We start from the raw sequence: 22,104 nt of genomic DNA on the forward strand, positions 1-22,104 counted from the left end.
TATCAGTGGTGTCTGTTTTACCGAATTACGCTCATACGGGTTTCCAGTTTGCTCACCATAAGCTCAAAGAAGAACCATGCCTGCTGTAATGCTGCCTCACGAACGCTTCCACTGCAGACAACCCACTGTAAGGCCAGTTCTTCATGAAAAAGCTAAGCAGATTCAAATCCAAAGTTAGCCCTAGTACCAAGATCGGCTTGCAACACAGTCCATGTGAAAAATGGAAGCACAACACATGAAAAATATGGAGAACAATGAGAATAAGCAAAATAATAAATGTTAATGCAACAGCAGTGACAATGTCCTTTACAGGGCCCCCACTCCCCCAATTAACAATATAGGACACTGCTATGATGTGTGAGATGGGAAACATTTCACATAATTTTGGTTCAACATTAAAATTTAAAGTGCTGATAACTCCCCACAAACCCCCGACTCCTTCCCCCCATTTGTTGCTCAAATTAGTTTAAAAATCTACCTTTCCGCCTGGTCAAGATTCTTGAAGTAAAAGGGGGTAAAAAGGGGACATTTAAAGCACCTTGTATAAATGTGTGTATTTCCTTTGTGAAAGAACTTTAGTGAAATAGTCCATCTGGGAAGAAAACCATACTATGTGAACAGCCTCCTTCCTGATTTAGCTTCAGTTCCCAGAAAGAAGAAACCATGGATTAGCAGAAGCCACCAGTGTTGTTTTTAATATTCAAAAAGTCAACGTATTTTGTGTCAATGACATTATTTAAGGAGATTCTTCCTGCTTTAAAAGGGGTGTAACTCCATAGCAAACCCTGACTTCATTAGAGTTACACTGGACTCATACTCATTCACATCTGGCCCTTAGTGTTAAAGAGCGAATACTCTAATACAGTGAATTAAAATATAACTTATTTACATAATCCAACAGTGGCATTAATATTTTTAAACACCTATAGTAATTCCATCTAAGCAACAGGAATGTCAGACAAGCCCGTTCTGCTATTTTTACTCTTCCTTATTCCCTGGGTCTGGATATTTCACGTATGCTAGAGCCCAACAAAAGCAGTTGCCCACAGACTTCTGAAAATCAGATTGAAAGAAAAGACTGAACCATGTTTCAGAATGACTTGACCTCCCTGCCCCATTATATCAATTGTCTTCACTGAAATCTACCTTTTTGGTTGGTAACCGTCCTGTTAATGTTTGTAAGAAACTTGACGTCTCTGTGTGCGAAGACATACGATTACAACTTCGATCTGTAGCCTACGGAGTGGAGATGAATGAACGATGATAGCACATTAAAGTTTGCTGGGGATGGTTTCTGCAGCTCAAGGACAATGTACATTTATAAAATACTATTTAGCAGCAGATTTTATAGGTTTTCACACCTTCTTTCCCCTCCCCCCCCAAATTCTTAGTTGTATGCTTAAACAGTGACAACAACAAAAAGCATTGTTGTGGTTTGTTTAGTTATTTTTAAAAGATTTACATATTCTTTAAATAAAAGCATCTTTTTATGCACAAAGACATTTAATGCTGCAAAGCATGAAACTTTTCCATACTTATATTCTCTCAGCATGCAGATGGTCTGGAGAGTAACATTTCTACTTGTTTCAGTGTCATACCTCCCAATCTACCATTCCAAATGTATGGGCAAATACACTCCCTCCAATCCCCGATAACCCACCTATTAATACTGGGAATCAGAAAACTGCACAAGGTTTGTTTTTTGTTTAGCATACATGGCTTTATCCATAAACTCAATATCAGGATTCAACACACCTGATGGTAATACCTTTCCACAATGCAAGCGAGTTCACACTAGATTTGTGTGGGAGGGAGGTAAATTTGCATTCACAAGGAAGGAAAGTTGAGAGGTATGTTCAAAACAATCATGCAGTGCAATGTGACAGGCAACTGGGGTTAAAAAGGTGAAATCGATCTTACATAAGCCACTACAAATTTCATACTTTGCAACACAGGACAGATACAGCTGCATTTTCTGAATAATTGCTTCCAGAATTTAATTTCGGTTTAATTATCTCTCACTGAAAACAGTCACATCAAAAAGGATCAATTGAATACGAAGGATACTAAATGCTTTATGAAAATGGTAAAATGGTTCACAGTGTTAAAACAAAAAGCAAACGTGATGCTGCATAGCATTGTGATCAATGTTCCCATGAAAAATGTGCTTCACCTAAAGTACAAACTAACGTTCAACAACAACGGAAAGGAGCTGTAGCATCTGAAATTTCACAAACCAGCAACTACTGAAATGGAAAGAAGGGGTATTGCTTACGCATATTGTGGGTTTTCATGCAGTGTGGGGTGAGGACGAAAGGTGCTAATTTTAACATAAAAAATAAAAATCACTAACTTTTCAAAGATTGAAAAAAGCAAGCCACCGAAACCACAGTACGCAGTTAAAAGGAGATGTTCTTTAGGGAAAGATCAGCCAATAAAAACAAAAACAAAAAACCACCAAAACTCTAATGTAGACACCACCTGTGTTGACTCTGCACTTGGACTGGGGTTGGATCCCCATGGGGCAGCTTTGGGACCACCAGTGTTTACCCAGGAATTGGAGCGGTCTAAACCCTGGGCATACAATAGAAAGCAGTTGGGAAAGGAAAGACATATTACATGTTGCATGCCACACAGTAGTTTAATTTAGAGATATGCAATCCTTAAAAGAAATAAATGTGTTTAACACACACACACCTCACCAGTTAGTACTGTTAAAGCCACCTGAATTCTAAGGCACGCATTGAGAAATTTTAGTCTTGAAGGTTATGTTGTTATTTTTCAATCACACATATACAACACTGCTCAGGCTGCACCTCTTGTATTTATACTTTCCATGCATCAAAACCATTATTAGATTAAATTCTGCTCTGATTTTCATCTTGAGTAAACCCGGTGATGTGGAGTGGAGTAACTCAGACTTACACTGATGTATCTAATTCACAGATGATGGGAACCACAAAAAGTGGTCTGTGGAGGTTCTACATTTCTTGGGTAAGGCTACATGGCATACAGTGTTCATAAACTATACAAATCCTGTTGAAAAATGTATGAACTCTGAAGACACATCAGAAGTTTGCATGACCATAGCAAATAAGTTCAATATTTTGAAAAATAGGCCTAAGCACTAGATTTCAATAAGGAACAAATAGGGAAAAGGTATTTTTCTAGCCCTGAAGGTATATTTGAAATATGACTTTTTTCAAAAAGTCTTTTCAGAACATGGTATTTTTTTTTTCAAATTTTGCTCATATGTTGAAAACAAAATCCATCTAATTAACATGGAATTTGTTCCCAAAAGCCTCCTCCTCCAAGACACCATGCAGGTAAAATTTCGGGTGAAAAAGAATTGTGTTTCCACTCATCTGTCACAAGGAAGCTCAAGAAAAAGTAAGGTCAAACAAAACTGAGCCCATTGCAGAAACTGTTTTACATGATCAGCCAAAAAGCTGGATCCAAAGACTACTGAATGCAGCGAGAGCCTACTAACTCCATTAGGCTTTGGATCAGATCTTACAGAATCATTACTACAATACACAGATAGTTCCTCAAAACGTCAGTCCTCGCCTGGGAGAGAGGACTTTGCAATCTCCACTCCAGCTTTGCTTAGATGACCAGAGAAGGTACAGTTTAGATGCCAGCAATCATGCTGGACTTTGAAATAGAGGCTTTCATCAAGTACAAATTGGATCCAGATGATGAATTCATTTCTCACAACCCACTAAAAAAAGCTCACACCAAACTTGAGTCTGGATTTATCCTTGAGGGTATGCCATTAACTGAGCCACCCAGTATACCGGATCACAGCATTGTTGCAATTTTGCTTATATAGACTCGGTAACGAACAAACTGACAATGCAAACTGAAAATGGTGTTCTGTTCTGAATTATTATTCAGCAGAAACAAACAAGAGCCCCAGTCATGCAAAGGCACGAGCTTAATTTTACACACACAGTAGAAATCAATGGGACTCCTTGCAGTGAGTCAAGCTAAGCACATTTGTAACTTTGTTCATATGTATGGTCCTAGTGATTGAAATGTAGATTAAGTGGACTTACACGTATACAGGAGTGGGAGCCAATTTTGTTTTATACTGGGAAGCACAGAAGTTCCTCCCACTGCCACTAGGTACGGAATTGAGATCTCCCTTTCCTTTCAAGCAAGAGCAAACACGAAGTACATAAAAGCTTGTTCAACTGCTGAGGTTTCAATTGCTAAATGGCTGAGGTCCTGTAAGAGGGTCTGTGGGGCTAAATCCACTCACTTGTGCAGATCCGCTAGCAGAATTATGTTCATAGCAATGACTAAGTGGATATTTTCTGTTTCTTCCCAGCATACTTCCAACAATTTAGGAAATGTACTTCCTTGTATTACCAGCACAAAATAGCACAAAGGCTATTTTTGGGGCAGATGCCAAATTTGCTTCAGAAATAATAAGAATCCCAAAATAGGAGAAGGAGAAGTTCCAGACTCCAGAACTCCTGCATCAAGTTGATCCAAAGTAACCCTTAACCACCATGAGAGAAATAACACAGATTCTTAGAATAAAATCAGAACTGTAACTCAGGGGATAGCTTAAGTGGTCTCGACCCGATAAACCACACAATAGATAACAAACAGAGGTGGTTATTCCAAACAATTGAACAAAACCAAATGATGAGTGCTCTTTAAAACCAGAACTTCTCCCCAGTGGGTCCTAGTTTCAAGCGAAGGCTCTTTAGTAAGATGGTCACATGTTTAAATCATTATTTAGGTTATGCACAACTGGTACTTTGCACCTATCGACCATTTTCAGCATTTTATGAAGACATCTATATTTTCACTCTGGGGCTCGACAGGTAGAAATAATTACATAATTGATTCTGTATATTCATATCCAGCCTCGTATCTGCTGATCAAGCTACTGGCAAGAAATATTTCTATTAACAACAGCTTACACCTTAGCTTTTTAAGTAGAGAATGTGTGTCAAAAAGAAAATCGCTTTCCTTTTTCTACTGCTGCCACATTATTCACTCAGCCAGCACATGGAAAGTGTCTAAAATACTGTGTAAATTCCACATGCACATCACTCCCCTGGGTGTTTCACAAAAGGTCAAGGTTGTTTAATTAGTTAGACATCTAACTAAGTGGATCTTTAAACTTTTTAAAGTCTTCTAGTCCTTGCTTACTTTATTTATTTATTTATTTGTTTACTTAAGATGATGATTCCCCTAACTGAACTTACCTTGTCTGGGGAGCAAATTGTCATTTTTAGCAGTTCAGAAATGAGCGACAAGTCTATCTCAGACCAAGTCTTCCCTGCCTTTCCTTGAATGCAGGATTGACAAATGTCAAGATGACCCAGGTGGCTGACTTTACTAACTAACTCAATTAGTTGATTTTTCAAAGGATTGCTTGAAAGTTCTTTCAAGACAATCCATGCTGGAAGGATGAAGGGACGCGGCGTGGGCAGGGAGGGGGTTATGACACTTGTTACTGGCAGAAGGAGAGAGAATATATGTACAATGAAATTTAAAAAAAGTCCTGCCCTTTCAGCCACCATGTCTTCACAGGGCCCACTTGTCAGGAGACAGGGTGAGATTGGTATTTGTCCTGCTCTCCTTTTGGGGGGTCTTTAGCAAGTCAAATGGAAGCAGTGGCATGTGTTCTGGGAGCAAGATGCCCGCTACTTTCCAAGCATAGGCAAAGACACTAAAGGGGGCATTAGACGAGTGAATATAAATTTCTTTTTGAAAGGACAAAACACATTCAAGTTCCTTCTTCATTTGTTTCAAACTTGAAGAGAAATGTAGAGTTTTCTAGGAGACTTAGCTGTGCAGTCCTACCTTACTTCCGATGATGGCCCGTACTTCATCATCTGGTGAGGTCGGAGTTCCAGAGATATCAGGGTTGCTGTTACTAAGACTCCTTGAGCGATTCAGGTTAAGGCTTGCTGGTCGGATAGCTGATCGAGCCATAGTTGCATAATGCACGGATCCCCCTAAACCACCAGGACCTACAATTTCACACAAGAGAATATCCTGTAATGTTATAAATCATGGTCACAGAGTGGCTGCTTTGCACCAGTCTGCTGCTGCAAAGCGTCTGCATACCTGGTAGATCCGGGCAGCAGGGGAATCCTCCAATGGCATAGGGTAGCTGTAGCAGCTCCTGTGCCATCCCCACACCTGGCTCTCCAGTATAGGGCATGTGGCTGGGAAAAAGGGGGCATGGTCAGAATGCCATTCTGTCCACTGATCCCTGGCTATTGGAATGGCCTCTGGGAACTGTCGGCAACTGTTGTAAGGCAGAGCAGCTTGAAGGCTGCTCTATCCTGGGCCTGGAATCATGCTGATATTTCTCAGGCCCAAGCCTGGGGATTCACAAACACGGCTTAATGTCACATTAACTCTGCTCCAGATTTGTGTGACACCCAGTTTGTCCAGTCTGGAGAATATGGGCTTATTTGTACATCCACAAAAGAATGCACTGACTCCCAAAAGAGAAGTCATCTGTAACATTTGCTTTGCACTTATGTAACATTGTTAACTGACAATCTCAACACACCTTACAAACTTTAACTGACTAATCCTACAAAGGAGGCAAGTACTATTAAACCCATCTGACAGATGGGTCCACTGAGTCATACACCAAGATAATGACAGAGCTGTAATCCAGCAGGGATGTCTGCGAGCACCTGATCTAAACAAGGACATAAAAATGGCCACAGTGGGTCAGACTAAAGGTCCATGTAGTCCAGTATCCTGCCTTCTGACAATGACCAATACCAGGAATCCCAGAGGGAACGAAAAGAACAGGTAATCATCAAGTGATCCATCCTCTGTTGCTCATTCCCACATTTGACAGAGGCTAGGGACAATATTCTCTCTGGCATATAACAAAACTCTTTCATCAAACTCAATTTCAATTTCTCAACAAAAAGTATTTCAAACAACAAGACATGCAGATACCTGGTGAAGGTGAATTGGAATATGTATTTGGTAGGCGAAACACATAATAAATATAGGAAGCAAGAAGGTTATTTCTGCCGTGCTGGTCCAGGTTTCCTTCTAGGTTTTTGTGGAGTCTGTTTATGATTGATGCCATTGCTTCAAAAGATGCTTGACCCAGGTTAACTGAAAGAAATAAGGTAAGCATTTTGGTTATAAGAATCCAGCAGTACCTGTGATCACACTATACGTGCTCATTCCATCCATCGCTTGGAAGATAAACAGCAGAGCAGGTCATAAAACAGAAAACGTTTCTTATGAAATATTTTACTAGAAATCTTGACCAGTGCTGACAAAGTTTTTGAGAAGCAGATACGAGCTGTCATGAAAACCCCCTTTTGGTTTTGCTGCAGTCAAGCTATGACTGAACTAGAAAATGTACCAACAGAAGCTGCCCAGAGTTCTGTATCTGAACTGGTTATGTTGTAAAAATGGGTACACAGAAAACTTAACATTGCTAATCAGCTACCAAGATACCGGCAGACCCATGTTTGTAGCTGGAACCCATGCATAACTGCAGTTATTTAAAAAGGCAGCCACCAGTTTCATGAGCCCAAAACAAAGCACACCTGTGGAACACGAAAACTTTTTTCAAAAACAGAGCCACTCTCCATGATTCAAAAATACACCCTACCCCAAATAAGGAAAAAAGATTAGTGATTTTCAAAGCTGCCCTAGAGGGATTTATAACAGCAACGAAGGGTCCTGTGTCACCTTATAGACTAACAGAAAAGTTTTGAGCATGAGCTTTCATGAGCAAAGACTCACTTCATCAGACGCTGGTCCAGCATCTGATGAAGTGAGTCTTTGCTCATGAAAGCTCTTGCTCAAAACTTTTCTGTCAGTCTATAAGGTGCCACAGGACCCTTTGTTGCTGTTACAGATCCAGACTAACATGGCTACCCCTCTGATAGAGGGAGTTAGATCTCTCTTCCACAGTGTCTAAATTGCTTTGAAAAGCCCAACCTATATTTTTAAACAATGAGGGCTTGTGCATTATTTTCATATAAGACATCTTTATACTATTAGGATGGGCTGATAAGACATACTGCAAACTGGAATCAGGTGCTAAGATTCAAAATGGTTTCTCTTGTGTACTCTATGCTTTAATAAGAATGGGCCAGATCTGTTCTAATTTATGGTGATACAAATTCAACATAACACCAATGAAGACAATGCTGGATCTCTAAAAGCAAAAAGAACCCATATCTCACTGGCATTCAGATAAGCCTGTACTGTATAAGCTGACATTCACACTTGAAATCCCTTCTCCTTTTAGAAGACAAGCTGAATCTCATAGCTGGCATGCAATACATATCACTGCAAACACAGTGCAGAGGTCACCCTAGTTAATTTTCAAGTCTACTTCCCTGGAACACCTACATCATCTCGCTCATCCAAAGTGTTTTAATTCTATTCCTGTCTATTCAAGATATCACATCTACGTTCAGCATGGGTAAGATTTTCAAAAATATATAAATGAGCTCAGAGCACAAGACTCATTTACTTTCAAAGGCAGCTGCCAGTAAATTCCAGCTGTATATATTTATTGTTCGTGCTCCAGGAGTGAAAAACAACTTGCTTGTCAGAAGAACATAATATATAAAACAAACTTGCTCACTTATTCCATCTAATTAAACTATACTGTGGTTAGTACATACAGTACAGTAAACCCTTGAGTTACGCAGGGGCTGCTTTGTTGCAACCCCTGTGTAACTCGAATTTCACGCAAGTCATGGGAGGGGGGTGGGGGGAGGGGAAACCAGGCTGCAGCCTGGTTCCTGGCTCCCCTGGGCTTGCAGGAGCCAGGAAACAGACCAGCCTACTAGGGCTGGTCACTTTTCTGGCTGCTTCTCCCTGCCCCACTCCAGGAAGGCAGGGGGAAGGCTTGTAGCTTGCCTCACTGCCCTAGCTAGCTAAAAGCCTTCTCCCTGCCTTCCTCCAGCTGCGCAGCTGTCATGCGGACAGCCCTGGAGATGGGGGAAGGCCATGGGAAGGGGCCACAGAGCAGCTTCAAGTTGTGCTTAATTTGTGTTAAAGTGAGTTACGCACAACTTGAAGCCGTGTATGTCGAGGGTTTATTGTAATAGCTTCTTCACTTCTGTTTGAACTGTATGACTTTAAAAACCAACAGACTCCATTAAGTGCTCGATTACACCACCATCTGAACACAGCCCACAACAGAGAGCTGTGTGGAGCTACCTTGCTTGTGGTGGAGGCAAATTTTGGAATTCCTGCTGGCAGGATCAGATCTATAATGACTAATCTAAATCTAAACTTATCTAGGCCAACATTTTTCAAAGTGGCTAGGGATCAAACTTTGGGTGCTCAGCTTGATGACACCTCAATAGATTCTTGCTTTCAGAAAATGCTAAGCACCCACTCTGAAAATCAGGCTCCTTGACGCATCTTAAATTGGACAACAAAACTCATTAAAAAAAAATGACCAGATAGCAAGTGTGAAAAAATTGGGACACTTTCCCCACACCCCCTCCCTGGGAATGGGGAAGGGGGATTTAGCTGCATATGAGACAAAACTGTTAACACAGGGGCATCGAGTCACCCCATTTATAAATCACTGTAAACGGTTCCCACTAGTGGCAGGGTGGCCTATTGGGTAGGCCTCTGCGGTGTCTAGGGGCCCAAGGTGTAGGTCTTCAGCCCACACCCTAGAGGCTGTAGGGTTAGTTTGGAGTGCTGTGCCCTGACAGTCTAGCTTATGGGGAAGGTTCTCTGTGATTTTCCCTGCTTTAGCCTGGGGGAGGGTTTGGAGGCTGCGTCCTCCAGCAGCCAACCCAGCAGCAGCTCTGGCTCAGGCCCTGAGAGTGTCAGAGCCAGCTACTGCCTCTTGGCTGGTCAGCTCTGAACTGGGCTAGCTTCTCTCCTATCCTGTCTCCAGGCCTGACTCGGCAGCAGGTGAAATGGGGTAGGGCTAAGTGGGCAAAAAGGTTCTGTTTAGCTCCTGCACTGCCAGGCCTTCCTCTCGCTCCCTTACAGTCACTTGGGAAAAAATTTAGATATTTCCAGTGTGCATCACAACAGATCCAGATGCCAGCATGTTTTGAGGATACATTGGATATTAGCATCAAGCTAAGCCTTTTTTAAAATTTCTACACAAATAGTTTATCAGCTGTGTTTGTATAAAACATCAAGACAATACCTATTTGGCCTGCAATCACAGGAGGCCTCACTACCAGAAGAATCAGCTTGTCAAGCAGGAGATGAAGAAATCGCACTACCGGCTCCAGCTGAGATGAATTTAAAGCTGAAATGCTGCTCTTCAATTCATTTTCCAGGTTGTTCTCCATAATTCTCATATCTCCTATTCGCACAGGGAACATGTGCTCATCCAGAGCATGAACAAGCGCGAAGAATTTGTCAAGGTAAGGGTCCTACACACAAAGTGATATTTATAAATGCATTAGTTTCAAAGTCTCCAGGGATCTAACTTAAGTAATCCATTCACTGAGGATCAGTCAATGAAACAAAAAGCCCATGCAACCTTTCCCCACTTACTACTTCACAAATAAAATAACACAGTATTCGAAAACATTGAAAAAGAAATCTGGGACCTCAAAAATAAAATATGTTACGTATTTCTTAGTCAGAAGGAATGCTGTTCCAAGCTGTAGAACTGGAAGCGGATAAATTTAGGAATGGAAAACAAAGACAAGTAGAGATGGGAAAAAAAAAACCACAGGGACGTGGGAGAAGACAAAAACAGGGAAAAATGAGTCTGAGATCTGAGTAAAAACAATGAGAAGTCCTGCAGACAAATAGATTTTTGGGAGCATAAGCTTTCATGGGCAAAGGCCTGCTTCATCAGATGCATCTGAGATCTGGTAGTACACAGTATCTAAAATTACAAATACACAGCCCACAAGCCAAGGACATGACAGTGTTGCAGGGCATTCTGTCCTCTGTAGTACACCCAAAACTCTCACTGACCTCCACAGCAGTTACCAGGATGCACCATGAGCAGAATTTGGGGCACTGGTTCTTTTTCCAGTCTTCTCAGAATTTTACATCTATTGTTACTTTAAGATTTCATTGCAATTGATATGAGTTTATTACACGTTTATTACAAGTTGCACCATTCTTTTGTCAAATGACTGCTAAGCTACACGTATGACTAAGCCCACTGTTAATAGTTACCTGTGTGTGGATGGATGACACCGCAACAACTTCTACATTGAAAACTCCTTTATGATTATCCACCCACTTCATTCCAGGAAGGGGCACCTACAGAAAGTTAAACACAAATTAACTGAGGGGAGATACCTCAGGCATTACCTGCATGAAAAGAGAAACCACCTTCTTTGTAGTACTAGATTCTTTTAATTAAAATACTAACTCCATTTTACTGTCACATAAAACAAACAGAACTTTTTAGCATTAACAGCTTTCAAGAAATAGCCTAAGAATTTCAATTCTTTCCTAAAGGTTGGTACTTCTTCCACTAAGAGATTTCCGTATGAGCAATAACTAACCTCCGGAGAAAGCACAGAATAAGCCTGTGGTGGTTTTTCCAATGAAACAGGAAGGCAAAACTGACCAGTCTTCAAACGTCCATTCTGAAGCATTGGTATCCACTTTAAGAGGGGGAAAAAAACAACATGGCAATTTGAGTCCTACAGGGCTGAATTTCACAGCAAACATTTTCTAGGGGGCAACATGGCTAATGTGTAATTAGTGGCCATTCTAGACTTTTATAGGTTGAAGCACTATTCAAATGATGTCGCCATGTCATGATTTGCACAATGCTGAGTAATTAGTGGCCATTCTAGACTTTTAGCATTTGAAGCACTATTCACATTGTGTCATGTCATGATAGGACAATGTTGAATGAAATAGAAACAAATATACTATCAATCTACCTTGCTTTGGATCAAAATCTCATTTTGTGAAAAATGAGAAGAAAGATACATACTGTGTATCCAACTGGCGTCTCAAGAGGTGTGTTTTGTTTTTGTTGGCAACTGACGTGATAGAAAGTAAAAAGCAGGTGGTGATGATCAGTTAAAGTGGCGGGGAGTTTAATTTTGATTTCTTCATGAAAATCAGGAGATCTGTTTGGAAACAAAATCATCAGCTCAGCTGTCATACAAGCACTGTAGTTAGAATTATCACTGGTATTCGGCTAAACCACGCTTAGACTCATCACTTCACCTTTTTGGATGCTCTTTTTTTTCTTTTTTAATTCCAAAATGCTTTTTAGATCTTGTACTTAATTTCTTTTGTGCAAAAAACACAGAGTATCTCAGAGGACTGCGAGTTTTACTTCCTGATCAGTGTTTGGAAAAAATACATTAGCCCAGAAAATATTTGTACTGGTCTGTCAAAAGTGATCATAATACACAGGCCTTCTTAAATATACATCTCCCCTTTTTGAACAATTACAAAAGGTATTTTTGCTATTTTCTTGAATAGTACATAAAATCTGATTAGCTCCTGGAATTTATCTTTTTATTCAGTATTCTACCATGCTCTGTTCTCCCACCAAAGTCTGAGTGAATGCTCAATGCCCAGGCTGCTGCCGCAGTTCCCATTTCCTAGTTTAGGAAGGGCTCCAGAGTCTCATGCACCAGGTAAAGCCAGCTCACAAAGCACTTTAAATGTGTGCTTCACTTGAAGAATATGAGTCATGTGCTACTCATACCATTAAAGTTCACTCTGTGCTTAAGGGATTTGCTGGACTGGAGCTCAAAGTTTCATGCCATTTCAAACCTCAGATTTCCAGGTTTCTGATTCTGGCTTGGATTTTTAAGGTGATTTCCTTTCTGCAGAGTTAAGTTGGGCTCTTACTCAGGTATTGATGCTAACCTCACTCCCGTTCAGACACAGAACCTCCTCAATTGACTGAGATGGTGCTTTCAACCTGGGCTAGCTGGCCAGGCTTGAGCAATAGGCTATAGCCTGAATTCTGCTTTTACCCAGGCTAGTAACCCGCTCACACTGCAATGCAGATGCAGGCTCAATAACTCGAGGGCTGATAGCCCTCCATTGCCTTCCAGCCATACCCCCAAAGGACAGACTAGTTCGCCACAATGCACTGGGAAAGAATCCTAGAGTAGCCCATCTTATGGCACTGCAAAAAACTATAGGCTGTGTCCCCAGAAATCTTAGCACTGCACATGGACGAGTGAGGACATTATCATTTGATTCTGGCATTGCCGTGGGGGGCTGCCCACACCTGGGGTTAGGCTGACCTGGGTGCCAACCACCAGAGTTAAGTGAATCCAGACCCTAACAGAGAGGGTGATTCATCTCCTAATGCTCATCTCCTAGTGGCTTTCAACCAGGGGTCTGCAAATGACATTCAAGATTTCCACCTCCACTTGAAAATGTCTAGGAAGCCACCAATGAAAAAGGGTTGAATACCACTGTCCTAATGAATTTCATTGCAGTTTGGGCACCTTACTTTCCATAGGATCCCCTGAAAATCTTAGGTTTTTAATAGCATTTGTTAGAGCTTTAATCATCCTGGAGACAGTGATTTCTGAAAGAAAGTCAGAATTGAAATGGGAAAGAGGTACAGTGGTAATTAGCATTATCTGATTCTTAACTCGTCTTATATCTTGTGAGCCATCAGAGCTGGAAACGAAGCCTACACACTTATGAATGGCTGTAACTGTAAACTGTGCAAGTATATATAGCATACACTGTTAGCTCTTGCTGTATTTGGAGTATGCAATAGTGTCTGTTGGAAAATCTAAATAAAAATACTCCCAATTTTTGACTGACTCATACAAAAAAATTAAAATGCTCCCAGGACCTTTCGACCAACAGTACTATTTTAGCAATGGTCCAGGATTTAAAGGATAAATTCGTAGCCCTCACACCACCCCAAGCTGGAAGCAAATCTATAACTTATCAACATTTTCATTCTTTTTCATGACTATCATTGTATTCAACAAAGGCATTTTTCATGTCTACTAATAAAAATAAGTAAAAATATGCTTTATTTTAAAAGGAAATGAATAGATGAATTTGCTTTCTGGAAATATAAAGGACAGCAGAGTAACATAGACCTGTTATTTAACTGTTTTTGAGTGAATGCTTATTATTATAGATTAGGTACATTTTCAAATGGGAAGTTCAATCTGTTTCTAGGAAGGAAGCAAGCACATACCTCCATTTCATAGATCTGGCATGAAATCCTTGCAAAACACCCACTGCCTCCAATGAGACCAGGACTTCATGCTTGATTTTTGTGTCAAATTGCCAACCGGCAGCTTATTTTAAGTTAGAACCATATGGAATACAATTTTCATTAAGCTTTACACATTGTAGTCAGCATCCAACCCCGGTCCCCCTTGAAAGGAGTTAGAGCCTTCTCCTTCAGTGCCTTTCTGTACATGCAAGGGATTGTGAAGAAATTCAGAGCTGGGGCCAATTTGTGTATTCCTTGCTCATAAGAACATAAGAACATAAGAATGGCCATACTGGGTCAGACCAAAGGTCCATCCAGCCCAGCATCCCATCTGCCGACAGTGGCCAATGCCAGGTGCCCCAGAGAAGGAGAACAGAAGACAATGATCAAGTGATTTATCTCCTGCCATCCATCTCCTGCCCTTGTTCTGAAGGCTAGGGCACCATACTTTATCCCTGGCTAATAGCCATTTATGGACCTAACCTGCAAAAATTTATCAAGCTCTTTTTTAAACCCTAATAGAGTCCTGGCCTTCACAGCCTCCTCGGGCAAGGAGTTCCACAGGTTGACTGTGCGCTGTGTGAAGAAAAATTTCCTTTTATTAGTTTTGAACCTACTACCCATCAATTTCATTTGGTGTCCCCTAGTTCTTGTATTATGGGAAAAGGTAAATAATTTTTCTATATTCACTTTCTCCGCACCATTCATGATTTTATATACCTCTATTATATCGCCCCTCAATCGCCTCTTTTCCAAACTGAAAAGTCCCAGTCTCTCTAGCCTTTCCCCATATGGGACCCGTTCCAAGCCCCTAATCATCTTAGTCGCCCTTTTCTGAACCTTTTCTAATGCCAATATATATTTTTTGAGGTGAGGAGACCACATCTGCACGCAGTACTCAAGATGTGGGCGTACCATAGTTTTATATAGGGGAAGTATGATAACTTTTGTCTTATTATCGATCCCTTTTTTAATAATTCCTAACATCCTATTTGCCTTACTAACTGCCGCTGCACACTGCGTGGATGTCTTCAGAGAACTATCCACTATAACTCCAAGATCCCTTTCCTGATCTGTCGTAGCTAAATTTGACCCCATCATGTAGTACGTGTAATTTGGGTTATTTTTTCCAACATGCATTACCTTACACTTACCCACATTAAATTTCATTTGCCATTTTGCTGCCCAATCACTCAGTTTGCTGAGATCTTTTTGTAGTTCTTCACAATCTGTTTTGGTTTTGACTGTCCTGAACAACTTGGTGTCATCTGCAAACTTTGCCACCTCACTGCTTACCTCATTTTCTAGATCATTGATGAACAAGTTGAACAGGATCGGTCCCAGGACTGACCCCTGGGGAACACCACTAGTTACCCTCCTCCATTGTGAAAATTTACCATTTATTCCCACCCTTTGTTTTCTGTCTTTTAACCAATTCCCAATCCATGAAAGGATCTTTCCTCCTATCCCATGACCACCTAATTTGCATAAAAGCCTTTGGTGTGGGACCGTGTCAAAGGCTTTCTGGAAATCTAGGTATATTATGTCCACTGGGTGCGCCCCTTGTCCGCATGTTTATTAACCCCTTCAAAGAATTCTAGTAGATTAGTTAGACACGACTTCCCTCTGCAGAAACCATGCTGACTTTTGCCCAACAATTCGTGCTCTTCTACGTGCCTTGCAATTTTATTCTTTACTAGTGTTTCTACTAATTTGCCTGGTACTGATGTTAATACTCCATCCCTAGTTAATGCCATTGACTTTAATAAGACTCTTGTCATGAATAAGGACAATTAGCTTCAGCAGAGTGTCTGAGTCAGAACTCTGAGCTCAAAACTGTAAGAAACAGCGTACTGTGAGCATATGCTTAACTTCAGCACATGAATAATCCACACTGTGCTTAAAGTATTTCACTCAATCAGACTGGTGTGCTCAGTGCCTTGCAAGATGGAATCTTTTAGGATTTGATTCACCTCTCACATCCGTTTTATGCAGAATAGTCCATATTTACCACCCCCGTGAGAACAGACTCAGGCCCTCAGTCTCCATAAACTGAAGTATTAAGTGCTGCTTTTATTTTTTTTATACATATGGTAAGAGCTGAGAGTATTGTCATGGAGAAATAAACAATAAATGAGTCAGATTCATGTTGCACTGCTCCACATTCACACCAGTCAAACTCCTCTGACTTGGGTTGAGTTATATGGAAGCAAAATGGTGGTGATTTAGGCCCAATCATTTTTTTAAAGCAGCTTTTGTATGTTACCTGTTATGATACACGACAGCAGTGTATGCTTCTTTTGAAAATTCAGGGCAGCTAGATTTACCAAAGATAACCTGCAGAAACACAACAAAAGAAGTGTCAGAGTTCTGTATTGTTCCAGACTTAGGGCCAGATCCTCGGTGGCTGTAAACTGAGGTCAAAGGAGCTGATTTACACCAGCTGAGCATCTGGCCTTTGATTGCTGTTCTATATCTTCCTAGGTCATTTTAAAAACGATTTCATCATCCCTGTCACCAACATGAAGTGGAGTGGGACAAGCTGAAGACTTGGGTGATGCAGTCTCCTTCTCAGCTGGGCGACACCAGGAGAATTTCCAGAGCCTGCAATGTGGAAGATTCCACGTCTGCATGAGAACCAGAGGCAGGAAGACCACACGTGGGGGTGATACCAGAGAAAGAAAAGGAGATGAGCTGCAGAGGGAATCAAGGCAAATGTGACCATAGGAGGAAGCAAGCAAGAGGAACAGGGAGAAGGAAGGAATGGGAGTGAGAATGTGGGACAGAAAACAAGGAACCTGCAGACAGATCCTCATCTGGTGCAATTCAGAGAGCTCTGCTGCCCGAGCATCTAGCCCTGATGGAGAGCAGAACGTAAGATTCAATTTGTTTTGCCATTGAAGCAAACGTATTACATGCCCAGCCTAAAGGGTGGTCTCGACAAACTTCCCAAGTCTAACTCTGAAACTTCAGTTGTAACTCAGCTGCTTGGCAAACTGTGCTGTGTTCTGAAGTGCTCTTCTTCTAATTTTAACAGAAACAGTCATCCTGAAAGGTCTTTTCAGAGCATTATTAGCTACTGCATCACCTTTCTAGCTGCAGTGCAGACACTCTGCATTGGCAGCACCCAGCAGTTACAGGATCTGAAAGCAAAGCATATTCCTTACTGGCATGGCATTGCTTGGGTCCTCTCCATACATAAACTGCACTTTCACAGTGATATTCCTGGCAGATCCCTGACGGTTGGCAAAGTTAAGGCTCTGGGGGTAGACGTACAGAAGGTTTCTGCAAAAGACAAATGTGTTATTTACTTCAACAGGAAAACTCTGGGTAGCACAAGCAATCTACAAAAACGAGGAGAAATTCAATGGAACATAGGAAGGTCTTGGCATATTTCTGTTATATACCCCTCTCACTCTGCCCTCAAAGGTGACTGGTTATAATTCATGCTCCAGATATCAGACCTCAGTTCTCCCAGCTGAGCGACATGCTCCAATACAGTAATTGTAGATTGCTGCCATTCTACTGCTTTCTTGCCATTTTAAAAAGTGTTCTGTTCAATGAGTTTACCATGCCAACAATTCACCGGGAAAGCAAGAGTATCCATAGGGAAACACGTACATGGATTTAAAATGCCAAATACACCCAGACACGTCTCCCATGAAGCACTTGCCTTGATGACACATTTGAGGGGGTGAAGGACAACACAAAGGATGGTCTCAAAGTGCAGCTGTACTCTGAAAAGCGTCTCTAGAAAAATGGCACCCACTTCCTCAGCAGATATGCACCCTCTGTTTATCAGTTACGTCTGCTGACTCTTGTGACCAAAATAAGATTTTACTACTTTTTATTCCACTTAGGCCTGCTGAACCCATGCAAGTGAGCTGGATTTTATTCCGACTAATGCATTGCCAACAGTATTGTCAACCACAGGCGCCAGCCACACCGAAGGAGAGAGAGGAACCTCCAGGCGACAGATTCCTCATTATCTTGCTCATTGTGCAGTCATCTACACCACCGCAAGGCAAGTGTAGCATGTTACTGTTCTGAATGGGTGATAGTTTTTGCACTCCCTTTGCACAGGTATAAACTGACTGCACAAGGTGAGAAGAAAAGAAAAATCAGGTCCCAGAAGTTTAAACCATCAGTGTTTCCTATTCTGCTTCCGTTGTGGGAGAATGGTTTGCCCCAGCCCAGAGTTCCAGAGGAAACTGGGACATTTACCTCACTTACTTCACAGAACCACAAGCAGCAAGACCTCATTGGCTCACACCGGGCCCTGGACAACACAGATCAGAAGAGACCTTACACTTTAAAATGTCACGGCTTTACTCTCATTCACGCTATGTATGGCCCCTTTACACCATTCATGCAGTACACAGCCCTTACATGGGAAATGTATATATTTTTTACCCACTTCAAAGCTCTTGTAGGTTGCCAAATGACAACTAGGCCTTGTCTATATGAAGAAGACCTCTTCAAAATGGGACTGGCTCAAAGCACTCTAATAATGGAAAATGTGCCAGCATGATGCACACAGATAGAGTGTAGCAGATGAGTGTGGTATACATTCACACCGCAGCTTGCTGAGGTCTCATTGTTCACGCACACAACTCCTATAAGCTACTCTGTGCCATCCAAGAAATCCCTTAGGACACAGGGAATCCACAAGGTGACTTTACAGTGGCTGTCACACTGCAGCCAAGACCTGCCCCATGAGTTCTGGATAAATTCACATTTAAAAATATGGGGCAAGATTATTAGTTGCTTCCTTCTCCATTTCCTTTTGATCATGTCTCATTCAAATAAAGGCTGTAAGGACAATCCTCATGTATACTGTAGGCAACTTTTCCAAGGCAGTAAAGCGTATCATTTCCATTGATAGTCAGTGGCATCCAACCGAGCTTGGCACCCAACTCCTACTTCTGCCTTTAAAAATTTAGTCCTGATGATTAGAAGATACAGCCACAGACATCATCAGTGTGTTTTGGCAGGAACTTAAATAAAGGTCATCACAGGATAAAAATGCCCAGTTGTCCTCGTTCTCAGCTCACTCAAATGGCTGTAAATCAAATGTAACTCCTCTGGCATCAGTGATGTTACTTCAGTGTGAAACTGGTGCAAGTGGAATAAGACCTGGGATCACTTCACTTTGCTAGATCCTGTGCATTAGGTGATGGGGGAAATGAAGATGAAACTGGGAGCTCTCTCTTGAACAGGTTTAACTATTTTTCCTCTTTTCTAAGCCATCAGACAAGCTGGGCCATCAAATGAGGCTTCCTTCCTTCATTAGCAAGGATCATTGCACTGGGCACTTTATACACTGGCTGGGATGCAGGTGATGTTAGCACCAGCTCTGAACGTGCTGAGAGAATATGAAGTTGTGGCAAAGACTGCCTAGCTGTTTGGGCTTTGTGGCAAGTTACCAAGCTGTTAAGGGTTAATTATGTGGCACAGCTTGGTTGGCAAGGGTCCCTGAAGGTCAAAAGTTTATGGTCTTAGAGTGGTTTTCAGAAGAAGAAAAAAAAAAGGAGACAAGACTGAGCAGGACACTAGTGAGGCCAGAAATTTGTGCGGAGGACATGGTCTGAAGACAGAGAGAGGATTTGCCACTGGGAAGGGGCTGAAGTGCTAGCAAACATGATAATCAAGAAAGGACCTTAGAGGGAGTTAGGCTGCCAGGTAACACTTAATATTTTCTGATTTCATTCACAGGTTTTTAATCAATAAAGTCTGCAGCCAGAGGCTATAAATCCAAAGACTTGTGTCTAGGGCTTTTATTGCAGAATATCCCCAATGCTATGCAAAACGTATGCAAAGTCTATATTATTTTCAAAAGGCACTCAAAAGTACTTTTACCTTCATAAAATGAACTATTAAACTGCAAAGGAAATGAAAGCACCAGGCAGTTCTCTAAATATTTATGTAATGTGATTGTAGCCAGTTTTGCAAATCCTTAATTTTTAATACATTTATAAAGAGGTGATCATGAACTCTTGGAGGGAATTTTTTAACATTATTAAAATTTTCCTTTTCTGTAAAGCCCGAAGACATTTCCCTTTGTTTTATTCATAATATAAAAATCTTTAGAAACTCACTTGAAGAGGGTCAGTCAGGTAGCAGGACATGACTGCCCTTCTGAATCATGTTTGTTAAATATATCTTTTTTTCTAGCAATACGAGCTGTCAGCCCTCAGAGACAATTTCTCCAACAGGCTCTAAACAACTTCTTGAGACTTGCCATTTAAGCAAGCTGAGTCCTCTCCCCCAACTCCCGATAACTCGGTCTTATTATAAGGGTGTGACTCTCTTCTGTAGCTTTGTTGTGGTATTTTGAGGGCAGGAGTTTCAAAAAGTGAGCTACAGCCACTGCTGTTAAAATCAATAGAAAACTCTCAGTGATGTTGATGGGAATAGAATTGGTTAATGCTGAGTACTTTGGAAATTCCACTCATCTTGTTTCTATTTTTGACTTTAGAATTTTTGACTAGCTTCCCCATTATTATTTTAAATCCCTCTTTTCAAAGTTTAATGTTAGCATGACACTCACTTATACCACTTGTTCCCTGAAGAACACTAAACTTAAATTATCCCGTGGCTCAACTTAGTTACTTGATGTTGATGGGAACAGAATTCTCCTGACATTACTGAGGATGATCTCAAGTGAAGCTTCTTCTGTTTCTCCTTGGAACAGGAAAATGGGATTACTGGAAAAGTTACTGGGGATGTATTTTACAATGGCTTCGCTGTAAGCCCTGAAAAATGAAAGCAACTGCAAACATTTGAAAAAGTGTTTTTCAACTTTCCAACCAGTGCTACTATTTTGTAGCTTATAGAACAACAGTAGTATGGAGAAATGACAACTACCTGCCTTCCCCTGTTATAAAGCAGGGTTATGCTTAACTGAAAACCAAGCTAAGAGTTCAATGACTTTTAGTCTTTTGACTATATGGCTATCATGGATTTTTCCATGCAGAAAATATGTATACTGTTAATGTGCATGTTTGCCTTTCTTGTTAAACACTGGAAGGAGAGAAACAGACTGAACTAAAAGGTATTTCCTGTCTTTAATCCCTATAATAAGGGATCTAGCCAAATCTATCATTTAAATAAAACTCCACAAACACTACGAGTTCAACTGTAAGGGCCCAAAGAAATTTTGGCATAGAGAGAAGTATAACCTTGGCATCGATCTTGAAAGTACTTAAGCACGTACTTAACTTTACTCATGTGAATAGCTCCATTGAACACTATGGAAATACAAGAGTAAAGGAACGCAGGATGTACTTTTAATAGGACTGTAATAAATTGGTTTCCATAAAAATTTAATGGATTTCTATAAAAATTAATCTGAAAATGCTTAGAATTTAGTAGAGAATAATCTTTTCAATAGCAGCTTTGAGCTAAAGGAACTTTTTATACACTGTAATTTCATGGACGCACCCCTGAAAAGCTACTGCTACTATATGGAACACCAATTAATCTCACTGAACATAATACTCTGGTATAAAGCATTATGCATTCTATATCACAGAGTTAAATATGGCTATCATTATCTCAGTACAAATATGATTATTCTATCACAGTATTATTATAATTTTACTTGTGGAGCTCACATACAGCCACGGTGTCCAATATGCAGAGGGCTGTGGCGAACATGGGGTGCCCCTCCAACTGCTCCATGCACACACCCCGGCACATGGTGGTACAAGTGCATGGCAGCAGGACAGGAGGTGGCCCCTCTGGCCCCGGTGGGCTCTAGCCATGGGGTGGTTCATGCAGTGCAGCTTCAGCACCAGGGTGGCTCCAGTGAGTAATCTCATGTGCATGGGTGGGGGGATTTGGGGGGGGGGGCGGGCAGCAGCTCCTGGCCAGGTTGGTAGGGTGGGGCTGTAGCAATCCATTATATTTGTTTTGGACACCACTGATATATAGTGCAACCAGCACACCTGGTGTGTGGT

At 41.2% G+C, this 22,104-nt stretch overlaps 1 protein-coding gene across 10 annotated transcripts in view; it reads right to left on the bottom strand.

Moving 5' to 3' along the window:
- The window catches only part of DOCK7 (dedicator of cytokinesis 7), a 149,410-nt gene that overhangs the window by 53,968 nt on the left and 73,338 nt on the right, over positions 1-22,104 (bottom strand). For 5 of the 10 annotated variants that reach the window (XR_012646518.1, XM_075002183.1, XM_075002185.1 and 2 more), the window contains exons 15-25: positions 17,311-17,428; positions 16,410-16,480; positions 11,921-12,059; positions 11,481-11,582; positions 11,146-11,232; positions 10,151-10,382; positions 6,952-7,116; positions 5,827-5,996; positions 2,482-2,574; positions 1,147-1,236; positions 57-152 (exon numbers count right to left, since the gene is read on the bottom strand). Coding sequence is in view for 9 of the 10 variants with exons in the window: in XM_075002183.1 (XP_074858284.1) it covers positions 57-152; positions 1,147-1,236; positions 2,482-2,574; positions 5,827-5,996; positions 6,952-7,116; positions 10,151-10,382; positions 11,146-11,232; positions 11,481-11,582; positions 11,921-12,059; positions 16,410-16,480; positions 17,311-17,428 (1,363 nt within the window). In the remaining variant the exon portion in view is untranslated. Of the gene's footprint in view, positions 1-56; positions 153-1,146; positions 1,237-2,481; positions 2,575-5,826; positions 5,997-6,093; positions 6,195-6,951; positions 7,117-10,150; positions 10,383-11,145; positions 11,233-11,480; positions 11,583-11,920; positions 12,060-16,409; positions 16,481-17,310; positions 17,429-22,104 lie in introns of those variants that run through there. The other 5 variants (XM_075002188.1, XM_075002187.1, XM_075002186.1 and 2 more) reach the window with 3 other exon arrangements.

The sequence above is a fragment of the Carettochelys insculpta genome, chromosome 9 (assembly GCF_033958435.1).
Source record: "Carettochelys insculpta isolate YL-2023 chromosome 9, ASM3395843v1, whole genome shotgun sequence".
In the NCBI taxonomy this organism is placed as follows: Eukaryota; Metazoa; Chordata; order Testudines; family Carettochelyidae; genus Carettochelys; species Carettochelys insculpta.